This window comes from Salmo trutta, chromosome 34, assembly GCF_901001165.1.
Source record: "Salmo trutta chromosome 34, fSalTru1.1, whole genome shotgun sequence".
Classification (NCBI taxonomy): domain Eukaryota; kingdom Metazoa; phylum Chordata; class Actinopteri; order Salmoniformes; family Salmonidae; genus Salmo; species Salmo trutta.
In genome coordinates, this window is record NC_042990.1 from 38,313,691 (window position 1) to 38,326,055 (window position 12,365).

The window sequence follows — 12,365 nt, forward strand, 5'->3', positions numbered from 1 at the left end:
AGTATTTGGGAAGTAATCCTGGGGAGACAAATTTGCTGGGCAGCGGGTGAGGTGGGCAGAGTGGCACACAAAGGCTGTGTCCCAAATTGAACCCTATAGCCTTTACAGTGCACTATGAGCCTATGGTTCTGGTCTAAAGTAGTGCACTACACAACACACACACACACACAAGGGTGAGGAATAGTCATGTTGTTCATGTGAACAGCAAGAAAGGCTGAGAGAAGCGGGTGTTTGATGAGCTGAGAGGAGCGGGTGTTTGATGAGCTGAGAGGAGCGGGTGTTTGATGAGCTGAGAGGAGCGGGTGTTTGATGAGCTGAGAGAGGAGCGGGTGTTTGATGAGCTGAGAGAGGAGCGGGTGTTTGATGAGCTGAGAGAGGAGCGGGTGTTTGATGAGCTGAGAGAGGAGCGGGTGTTTGATGAGCTGAGAGAGGAGCGGGTGTTTGATGGTCTGAGAGAAGCGGGTGTTTGATGAGCAGGAAATGGCAGAGCCTCTCACAAATACAAACACAAATACACACACACTCATAAAATTTAAAAAAAAAAGAATGACAGAAAAATAACAACAGTTATATTCTCCCCAAGAGAACTGGAGTTCAATCTATTCCATTGGTTGATACCTGATGGGAATCACACTCACACACATACACACCAACACATCCGCTGGATACGTGAGCGCCATAGGAAATCCACAATGGTTGTCATGGAACCCACATAGCAACCGGGATAGTGGTGGGAGAGGGGGGTGGGAGAGAGAGAGAGGGGGGTGGGAGAGAGAGGAGGGTGGGAGAGAGATATGTGGGAGAGAGAGGGGGGTGGGAGAGAGAGGAGGGTGGGAGAGAGATATGTGGGAGAGAGAGGGGGGTGGGAGAGAGAGGAGGGTGGGAGAGGAAGGAGGGAGGAGAGGACAGAGGGAGGAGAGGACAGAGGGAGGAGAGGACAAAGGGAGGAGAGGACAGAGGGAGGAGAGGAAGGAGGGAGGAGAGGACAGAGGGAGGAGAGGAAGGAGGGAGGAGAGGACAGAGGGAGGAGAGGACAAAGGGAGGAGAGGACAACGGGAGGAGAGGACAGAGGGAGGAGAGGAAGGAGGGAGGAGAGGAAGGAGGGAGGAGAGGACAGAGGGAGGAGAGGACAAAGGGAGGAGAGGACAACGGGAGGAGAGGACAGAGGGAGGAGAGGAAGGAGGGAGGAGAGGAAGGAGGGAGGAGAGGACAGAGGGAGGAGAGGACAAAGGGAGGAGAGGACAACGGGAGGAGAGGACAGAGGGAGGAGAGGAAGGAGGGAGGAGAGGACAGAGGGAGGAGAGGACAGAGGGAAGAGAGGACAAAGGGAGGAGAGGACAACGGGAGGAGAGGAAGGAGGGAGGAGAGGAAGGAGGGAGGAGAGGACAGAGGGAGGAGAGGACAAAGGGAGGAGAGGACAACGGGAGGAGAGGAAGGAGGGAGGAGAGGACAAAGGGAGAAGAGGAAGGAGGGAGGAGAGGACAAAGGGAGGAGAGGACAAAGGGAGAAGAGGAAGGAGGGAGGAGAGGAAGGAGGGGGGAGACGACGGAGGGAGGAGACGACGGAGGGAGGAGACGACGGAGGGAGGGAGCAGAGGACAGAGGGAGGAGAGGAGAAAGGGAAGACATGACTGTGTGAAATGCTTGTGTTCTTGTCATGCAAATATTGAATAGAGAAAGAGAGGGCGGAGGGAGGGAGGCAGGGACTGTCACACCCCAGAGCTCATCACTGGGTAAAGGAAGCTCCTGTGACCTTTTGGGGCAAAATAGAAAAAGTATGTGTGTGTGTGTGTGTGTGTGTGTGTGTGTGTGTGTGTGTGTGTGTGTGTGTGTGTGTGTGTGCATACGCCCATGTGCGTACAGATTCTGTGTTCGTGTGTGACATTTTTGCATGTCTGCAAAGCTTAGGAAGACGCAGAACTCTGAGATTATGTGATAAACAACACATTAATACAATATTCCAACTGGTATATCCAATATGGCCGCTGCTCAAGCACCCATTGGGGAATATCTATTTGGCTTATTCTAGTGGTGCTGAGAGCATGCAGAACACTACATGGGTTATTGTAGTGGTGCTGAGCGCATGCAGAACACTACATGGGTTATTGTAGTGGTGCTGAGCGCATGCAGAACACTACATGGGTTATTGTAGTGGAGCTGAGCGCATGCAGAACACTACATGGGTTATTGATGCTGAAGGTCTTATATTAGCAGCTACGCGCAGCGACAGGGATTTCTGCATCAGCAGGCAAACATTCTCTACTAACACACAGACACACACACACACACACACATATGAACTATGTACGCACACACACACACACACACAAACGCACGCACACACACACACACACACACACACACACACACGGTGATTTACACGTGAAGGTACTCTCACACGGAGACACAGGCACACTTACATGAATATTTCAGTCTGCTTCAAAACGTGCAAACCAGCCGGCACCCATCCCCCACTCTCCCTGTTTCCTCACTCTTACTCCCTACTCCCCTCAGCCACAGTCAGAGCAGACATGGAGGGAGAGAGAGAGAGAGAGAGAGAGAGAGAGAGAGAGAGAGAGATGTGGGGGTTGGAGGGAAAGAGAGAGGAGAGAGAGAGAGAGAGAGATGTGGGGTTTGGAGGGAGAGTGAGAGGAGAGGAGAGAGAGAGAGAGAGAGAGGAAGAGATGTGGGGGTTGGAGGAAGAGAGAGAGGAGGGAGAGAGAGGAGAGAGAGAGAGAGGAGAGAGAGAGAGAGGAGAGAGAGAGAGAGACAGAGGGAGAGAGAGGAGAGAGAGAGAGAGGAGAGAGAGAGAGAGACAGAGGGAGAGAGAGACAGAGGGAGAGAGAGAGGAAGAGAGAGAGAGAGAGGAGAGAGAGAGAGGAGAGAGAGAGAGAGAGAGAGAGGAGAGAGAGAGGAGAGAGAGAGAGAGAGAGAGAGAGAGAGATGTGGTGGTTGGAGGGTGAGAGACGGTAGAGAGAGAGAGAGAGAGAGGAGAGAGAGAGAGAGAGAGGAGAGAGAGAGAGAGAGAGAGAGAGAGAGGAAGAGATGTGGTGGTTGGAGGGTGAGAGACGGTAGAAGGGGAGATTAAGAAGAAGAAGGGGTTAGTTAGTTAGTTAGTTAGTTAGTTAGTTAGTTAGTTAGTTAGTTAGTTAGTTAGTTAGTTAGTTAGTTAGTGAGTGAGTGAGTGAGTGAGTTAGTTAGTTAGTTAGTTAGTTAGTTAGTTAGTTAGTTAGTTAGTTAGTTAGTTAGTTAGTTAGTTAGTTAGTTAGTTAGTTAGTTAGAAAAGGGGTAGACTAACTGAACTAGAGATGTGGGTTAGTTAGTTAGTTATTTTGTAAGTCAGTTAGACATATTAGATAGTTAGAAAAGGGGTTTGTTTGGCTAACTTAACTAAAAATACAACAGAGTGGAATATAGTGGTGACAGAGAGGGGAGATAGTGGTGAGAGAGGGGAGATAGTGGTGAGAGAGAGGGAAGACAGTAGTGAGAGAGGGGAGATAGTGGTGAGAGAGAGGGGAGATAGTGGTGAGAGAGGGAAGACAGTAGTGAGAGAGGGGAGATAGTGGTGAGAGAGGGGAGATAGTGGTGAGAGAGGGGAGATAGTGGTGAGAGAGGGGAGATAGTAGTGAGAGAGGGGAGATAGTGGTGAGAGAGAGGGAAGACAGTAGTGAGAGAGGGGAGATAGTGGTGAGAGAGAGGGGAGATAGTGGTGAGAGAGGGGAGATAGTAGTGAGAGAGGGGAGATAGTGGTGAGAGAGGGAAGACAGTAGTGAGAGAGGGGAGACAGTAGTGAGAGAGGGAAGACAGTAGTGAGAGAGGGGAGACAGTAGTGAGAGAGGGGAGATAGTGGTGAGAGAGGGGAGATAGTGGTGAGAGAGGGGAGATAGTGGTGAGAGAGGGGAGATAGTAGTGAAAGAGAGGGGAGATAGTGGTGAGAGAGGGGGAAGAGAGGAAGAAATAGACAGAAAAACATTGTGTGTGTGTGTGTGTGTGTGTGTGTGTGTGTGTGTGTGTGTGTGTGTGTGTGTGTGTGTGTGTGTGTGTGTGTGTGTGTGTGTGTGCATACGCCCATGTGCGTACAGATTCTGGTTCAGACCATTCAGTGCTTTCAGTGTGTGTTTGTTGTCATAACGACAACTGCAGATAACACTTCAATGTACATGTAGTCCTAATGATAAATAATATAAAAACTTTTCTTTAAATGTAGCAATTCAACAACACCGTTTATCCTGCGCAACTTTTTCATGTCATTGCCTCGTTGCTCAAGTAGTTTGTAAGTAAGTGCTTTCCATTTTTTAATGGTTTTAAATTCCTCTGGGTATTGTTTTCCACTGTGCTCATCTCTCTGTCTGTCCTGTGAAACTATCAGCAAGAGACCTATAGAGGAGAGGCCTATAGAGGAGAGGCCTATAGAGGAGAGGCCTATAGAGGAGAGGCCTATAGAGGAGAGGCCTATAGAGGAGAGGCCTATAGAGGAGAGGCCTATAGAGGAGAGGCCTATAGAGGAGAGGCCTATAGAGGAGAGGCCTATAGAGGAGAGGCCTATAGAGGAGAGGCCTATAGAGGAGAGGCCTATAGAGGAGAGGCCTATAGAGGAGTGGCCTATAGAGGAGAGGCCTATAGAGGAATGGCCTATAGAGGAGAGGCCTATAGAGGAGAGGCCTATAGAGGAGAGGCCTATAGAGGAGAGGCCTATAGAGGAGAGGCCTATAGAGGAGAGGCCTATAGAGGAGAGGCCTATAGAGGAGAGGCCTATAGAGGAGAGGCCTATAGAGGAATGGCCTATAGAGGAGAGGCCTATAGAGGAGAGGCCTATAGAGGAATGGCCTATAGAGGAGAGGCCTATAGAGGAGAGGCCTATAGAGGAGAGGCCTATAGAGGAGAGGCCTATAGAGGAATGGCCTATAGAGGAGAGGCCTATAGAGGAGAGGCCTATAGAGGAGAGGCCTATAGAGGAGAGGCCTATAGAGGAATGGCCTATAGAGGAGAGGCCTATAGAGGAATGGCCTATAGAGGAGAGGCCTATAGAGGAGAGGCCTATAGAGGAATGGCCTATAGAGGAGAGGCCTATAGAGGAATGGCCTATAGAGGAGAGGCCTATAGAGGAATGGCCTATAGAGGAGAGGCCTATAGAGGAGAGGCCTATAGAGGAGAGGCCTATAAATCAAATCAAATCAAATTTATTTATATAGCCCTTCGTACTTCAGCTGAAATCTCAAAGTGCTGTACAGAAACCCAGCCTAAAACCCCAAATAGCAAGCAATGCATGTGAAAGAAGCACGGTGGCTAGGAAAAACTCCCTAGGAAAAACTCCATAGAAAGGCAAAAAGCCTGGGAAGAAACCTAGAGAGGAACCAGGCTATGAGGGGTGGCCAGTCCTCTTCTGGCTGTGCCGGGTGGATATTATAACAGAACATGGTCAAGATGTTAAAATGTTCATAAATGACCAGCATGGTTAAATAATAATAATCATAGTAGTTGTCGAGGGTGCAACAAGCACGTCTGGTGAACAGGTCAGGGTTCCATAGCCGCAGGCAGAACAGTTGAAACTGGAGCAGCAGCATGGCCAGGTGGACTGGGGACAGCAAGGAGTCATCATGCCAGGTAGTCCTGAGGCATGGTCCTAGGGCTCAGGTCCTCCGAGAGAAAGAAAGAGAGAAAGAGAGAATTAGAGAGAGCATATATAAATTCACACAGGACACCGGATAAGACAAGAGAAATACTCCAGATGTAACAGACTGACCCTAGCCCCCCGACACATAAACTACTGCAGCATAAATACTGGAGGCTGAGACAGGAGGGATCAGAAGACACTGTGGCCCCATCCGATGATACCCCCGGACAGGGCCAAACAGGCAGGATATAACCCCACCCACTTTGCCAAAGCACAGCCCCCACACCACTAGAGGGAAGTCTACAACCACCAACTTACCGTCCGAAGACAAGGCCGAGTATAGCCCACAAAGATGTCTGCCACGGCACAACCCAAGGGGGGGGGCGCCAACCCAGACAGGAAGACCACGTCAGTGGCTCAACCCACTCAAGTGACGCACCCCTCCCATGGACGGCATGGAAGAACACCAGTAAGCCAGTGACTCAGCCCCTGTAATAGGGTTAGAGGCAGAGAATCCCAGTGGCCTATAGAGGAGGCCCACAGAGGAATGGCCTACAGAGGATGGCCTACAGAGGAGAGGCCTATAGAGGAGAGGCCTATAGAGGAGAGGCCTATAGAGGAGAGGCCTATAGAGGAGAGGCCTATAGAGTAGAGGCCTATAGAGGAGAGGCCTATAGAGGAGAGGCCTATAGAGGAGAGGCCTATAGAGGAGAGGCCTATAGAGGAATGGCCTATAGAGGAGAGGCCTATAGAGGAGAGGCCTGTAGATGAATGGCCTATGGATGAATGGCCTGTGGATGAGAGGCCTATAGAGGAGAGGCCTATAGAGGAGAGGCCTATAGAGGAATGGCCTATAGAGGAGAGGCCTGTAGAGGAGAGGCCTATAGAGGAATGGCCTATAGAGGAGAGGCCTGTAGAGGAGAGGCCTATAGAGGAATGGCCTATAGAGGAGAGGCCTATAGAGGAATGGCCTATAGAGGAGAGGCCTATAGAGGAGTGGCCTGTAGAGGAGAGGCCTGTAGAGGAGAGGCCTGTAGAGGAGTGGCTAGTGATGTGTAGCCGAAGTAAGAAGCTAAATATTAGCTTGATATTAGGCCACTCATGAGCTAAATATTAGGGATATAGGCTCAATATTTACCTGTGAAAGTGCAAGAAAAAAAAGTGAACAGATTATGAAATGGCAGATCTGTGCATTCATACAGGCTGCACCCCTCCAGCCCCGGACAGCCAAAGCTCCACTATTGATTAGGCCAATGCCTACGTTTTCAGACAAAGAACATTATTCTACCTGGGCTACAACAACGCAGCGGAACGAGGAATGTATTACCGTTATCAAGTGAATACACAATTTTTATCTATTGGCTGTAAACCGCAGTGATGTAGGCTGAATTTAAATAATCGCTCTAACATCCTATTTTTTTGTTTCATGTGGAAATAACTGCCTAGGTCAGATCATGCAACCATTTGGATCAGTTTGGACCTATTCTCAACAGTTTAGAAGGTCCAGAAAGAGGTACATTAGCACACTACTCATATGGTGTATTATGTCAGAATGTAGGCCAGTGTTAAGTTAGGCCCTATTATAGGAAAATACATGCTTCTCCTTTCCAGTTCCCCACCCGCCAATGCTGAGCCTTCATTTACATTCAGGAAGGAAGCATGCATCTCTCCTCCAATAGGCTGTTAGGTCAAAATAAGTTTCCAACGAGCTCTTATAGTCTGGCTTCTCCTGGGACTCCTTGAGAATTTTTAAGAGGGATAGCCGTGGCAGCGGGGGAAGCCGTGTGCGTAATTGCGAAACAGAACAAAGCCTATAACCTAAGTAGAAGCTTATGCATATTATATTAAACCGTAATTCAAAAGCTCAATGTTAGGCTTAATACTGCAGTGAACACACTACATGACCAAAAGTATGTGGACTCGAGCACAAAAGTATGTGCTCGTCGAACATCTAATTCCGAAAACATGGGCAGAAGAGCCTCCACTCTTTTGGGAAGGCTTTCCACCAGAAGTTGGAATGTTGCTGCGTGGACTTGCTTCCATTCAGCCACAAGAGTATTAGTGAGGTCGGGCACTGATGTTGGGCGATTAGGCCTGGCTCGCAGTCAGCCTTCCAATTCATCCCAAAGGGGTTCGATGGGGTTGAGGTCAGGTCTCTGTGCAGGCCACTCAATTTCTTCCACACCGATCTCAACAAACCATTTCTGTATGAAACTTGCTTTGTGCACGGGGGCATTGTCATGCTGAAACAGGAAAGGGCCTTCCCCAAACTGTTGCCACAAAGTTGGAAGCATAGAATAGTTATGAATATCATTGTATACTGTAGCGTTTTTCACTGCTCCAGAGTCCAATGGCAGCGAATTTTACACCACTCCAGCTGACGCTTGGCATTGCGCATGGTGATCTTAGGCTTGGGTGTAGCTGCTCGGCCATGGAAACCCATTTCATGAAGCTCCTGACGAACAGTTATTGTGCTGATGTTGCTTCCAGAGGCATTTTGGAACTCGGTAGTGATTGTTGCAACCCGAATACAGACAATCTTTACGTGCTTCAGTACTCGGCGGTCCCTTTCTGTGAGCTTGTGTGGCCTACCACTTCGCAGCTGAGCCGTTGTTGCTCCTAGACGTTTCCACTTCACAATAACAGCGCTTACAGTTGACCGGGGGCAGCTCTAGCAGGGCAAAAATGTGAAGAACTGACTTGTTGGAAAGGTGGCATCCTATGACGATGTCACGTTGAAAGTTACTGAGCTCTTCAGTAAGGTCATTCTACTGTCAATGTTTGTCTATGGAGATTGCATGGCGGTGTGCTTGATTTTATACACCTGTCAGCAATGGGTGTGGCTGAAAGATCTGAATCCACTGAAGGGGTGTCCACATACTAGTGTGTATATATATATATATATGGTGTATATCCAGTTTAATTTAAGCAGCGAAATAATCCAAGTTTATCAGTTAACTAAATCCTAAGTAGATACACTATGTGCCTCCCGAGTCCCCGGCGACGCATCTGGAAATGCTACCATATGTTATAGCATTTTTTTTAGGGTCAAGAAATGTATCCTACCTAGGCAACGACAACACAATGTATAGAAAAAAATGTTATTATTGTTTTCAAGTGAGTACAAAACTGTAGTGAATAGCCTACGTCATTTGAATAACTGCTCAAAAGCCTGGCGTTTTGAATGCATCCCGGTATTCATTTAGAAATTACTGCATCTAGCTTGCCTGATTGGGCCACCATTTGGATCAGTTATGGGCGGTTTCTCTGCAGTTTGGTATACACATTAGAAGGACAGTAATATGTTGTATTTTGTCAGGATGTTTCGGCTAACAGAAACATGCTAATGCAGAGATTTCTAGTGGCACACATTTGAAGTACGATAACGCTCGAGCACAGAGGAAGTTAGTATCCATAGTTTCCGCATTTGGCTTCCGTTTTTCTTAAAAGCGTTTCGAAAATGAGGTGGATATTCCAGAATGTGGCACTGATGTTTAAGCTGAGATATGTATCGATTTTTTGTGTGCTCTAGGGCAACGGTGTCTAGATGGAATTTGTATTTGTTGTCTTGGCAGCTGGACCTTTTTTGGAAGACCATTATTTTGGTCTTACTGAGATTTACTGTCAGGGCCCAGGTCTGACAGAATCTGTGCAGAAAATCTAGGTGCTGCTGTAGGCCCTCCTTGGTTGGGGACAGAAGCACCAGATCATCAGCAAGCAGTAGGCATTTGACTTCAGATTCTAGTAGGGTGAGGCTAGGTGCTGCAGACTGTTCTAGTGCCCTTGAAAATTTTTTGATACATAAGTTGAAGGGGGTGGGGCTTAAGCTGCATCCCTGTCTCACCCCGCGGCCCTGTGGGAAGAAATGTGTGTGTTTTTTGCCAATTTTAACCGCACACTTGTTGTTTGTATGTTTTTTCCCCAACACCACTTTCCATCAATATGTATAGCAGACCCTCATGCCAAATTGAGTCAAAAGCATGAGAAGACTTTCCCTTTGTTTTGTTTTGGTGAATACGTGGTCTGTTGTATGGTAATTTGGTAAAAAGCCAATTTGACATTTGCACAGTACATTGTTTTCACTGAGGAAATGTATGAGTCTGCTGTTAATGATAATGCAGAGGATTTTACCAAGGTTGCTGTTGACTCATATCCCACGGTAGTTATTGGGTTAAAATTTGTCTCCACTTTAAAAACTTAAGGATCGGACCCTTTTTTTAAATTTTCGCCTAAAATGACATACCCAAATCTAACTTCCTGTAGCTCAGGCCCTGAAGCAAGGATATGCATTTTCTTGCTACCATTTCATAGGAAACACTTTGAAGTTTGTGGAAATGTGAAAGGAATGTAGGAGAATATAACACAATAGATCTGGTAAAAGATAATAGAAAGAAAATACTAACCTTTTTTTGTATTTTTTGTACCATCATCTTTAAAATGCAAGAGAAAGGCCATAATGTATTATTCCAGCCCAGTTGCAAATTAGATTTTGGTCACTGGATGGCAGCAGTTTAGGTGCAAAGTGTTAGACTGATCCAATGAAACATTGCAGATCTGTTCAAAATGTTGTATCAAGACTGCCCAAATGTGCCTAATATGTTTATTAATAACTTCTCATGTTCAAAACTGTGCACTCTCCTCAAACAAAAGCATGGTATCATTTCACTCTAATAGCTACTGTAAATTGGACAGTGCAGTTGGATTAACAAGATTTTAAGCTGTCTGCCAATATGAGATATGTCTATGTCCTGGGAAATGTTCTTGTTACTGTGGCTTGCGAAAGTATTCACCCCCCTTGGCATTTTTTCTATTTTGTTGCCTTACAACCTGGAAATAAAATAGTTTTTTGGGGGGGTTGTTTCATTTGATTTACACAACATGCCAACCACTTTGAAGATGCAAAACATTTTGTCTTGTGAAATAAACAAGAAATAAGACAAAAGAAATAGAAAACTTGAATGAGCATAACTATTCATCCCCCAAAGTCAATACTTTGTAGAGACACCTTTTGCAGCAATTACAGCTGCAAGTCTCTTGGGAAGCTTGTCACATCTACTAACTGGAGAAGCAGCACGGTCAGGTGGACTAGGGACAGCAAGGAGTCATCAGGCCAGGTAGTCCTGAGGCATGGTCCTCCGAGAGAGAGAGAGAGAGAAAGAAAGAAAGAAAGAATTAGAGAGAGCATACTTAAATTCACAAAGGGCACAGGATAAGACAGGAGAATTACTCCAGAATTACAAAGTCAATACTTTGTAGAGCCACCTTTTGCAGCAATTACACCTGCAAGTATCTTGGGGTATGTCTCTCTATAAGCTTGGCACAAAGGCAAAAATGCTCCAGCTCCTTCAAGTTTGATGGGTTCTGCTGCTGTACAGCAATCTTTAAGTCATACCACAGATTCTCAATTGGATTGAGGCCTGGGCTTTGACTAGGCCATTCCAAGACATTTAAATGTGTCCCCTTAAACCACTCGAGTGTTGCTTTAGCAGTATGTTTAGGGTCATTGTCCTGCTGGAAGGTGAACCTACATTTTTACATTTTTTTAAATGTAACCTCCGTCCCAGTCTCAAATCTCTGGGAGTCTGAAACAGGTTTCCATCAAGAATTTCCCTGTATTTAGCGTCATCCATCATTGCTTCAATTCTGACCAGTTTCCCAGTCCCTGCCGATGACAAACATCCCCACAGCATGATGCTGCCACCACCATGCTTCACTGTGGGGATGGTATTCTCGGGGTGTTGAGGGGTGTTGGGTTTGAGCCAGATATAGCGTTTTCCTTGACGGCCAAAAAACTAAACTCTGACCAGAGTACCTTCTTCCATATGTTTGGAGAGTCTCCCACATGCCTTTTGGTGAACACCAAACATGTTTGCTTATTTTTTTCTGGCCACTCTTCCGTAAAGCCCAACTCTGTGGAGTGTACGGCTTAATAAAGTGGTCCTTTGGACAGATACTCCAATCTCCGCTGTGGAGCTTTGCAGCTCCTTCAGGGTAATCTTTGGTCTCTTTGTTGCCTCTCTGATTAATACCCTCCTTGCTTGGTCTGTGAGTTTTGGTGGGCGGCCCTCTCTTGGCAGGTTTGTTGTGGTGCCATATTCTTTCAATTTTTAATAATGGATTTAATGGTGCTCTGTGGGATGTTCAAAGTTTCGGATATTTCTTTATAACCCAACCCTGATCTGTACTTCTCCACAACTTTGTCCCTGACCTGTTTGGAGAGCTCCTTGGTCTTCACGGTGATGCTTGCTTAGTGGTGTTGCAGACCCTGGTGCCTTTCAGAACAGGTGTATATATACTGAGATCATGTGACACTTAGATTGCACACAGGTGGACTTGCATCAGATCTTCTTTAGGAGCTTCATAGCAAAGGGGGTGAATACATACGCACGCACCACTTTTCCGTTTTTAATTTTTTTTACATTTTTTGAAACAAGTTCATTTTTTTATTTCACTTCACCATTTTGGACTATTTTGTGTTTGTCCATTACATGAAAAACAAATAAAAATCTATTTAAATTACAGGTTGTAATGCAACAAAATAGGAAAAACCCAAGGGGGTTGTCATAAGCGTCGTAATGATCGGACCAAACTGCAGCGGGGATGTGAATCATCTTCTTGATTTATTAAAGAAATGAACACTGAACAAAAGAACAACGAAAAACAGTCCTGTAAGGACTGAGGCTCTGCCTCCGGCCTTAATCCCCACTCTAAACTGTCCACCCCTGCTGAAGGCTCAGGGCTGTAGCCCACCG

The 12,365-nt window shown here is 46.6% G+C and overlaps 1 protein-coding gene across 1 annotated transcript in view; it reads left to right on the forward strand.

Moving 5' to 3' along the window:
* LOC115173252 (repetitive proline-rich cell wall protein 2-like) overlaps window positions 1-12,365 on the forward strand; it is a 74,399-nt gene that overhangs the window by 46,749 nt on the left and 15,285 nt on the right. The window contains exon 2 of the mRNA XM_029731168.1: window positions 4,369-5,154. Within this exon, the coding sequence (XP_029587028.1) occupies window positions 4,369-5,154 (786 nt within the window). The remainder of the gene's footprint in view (window positions 1-4,368; window positions 5,155-12,365) is intronic.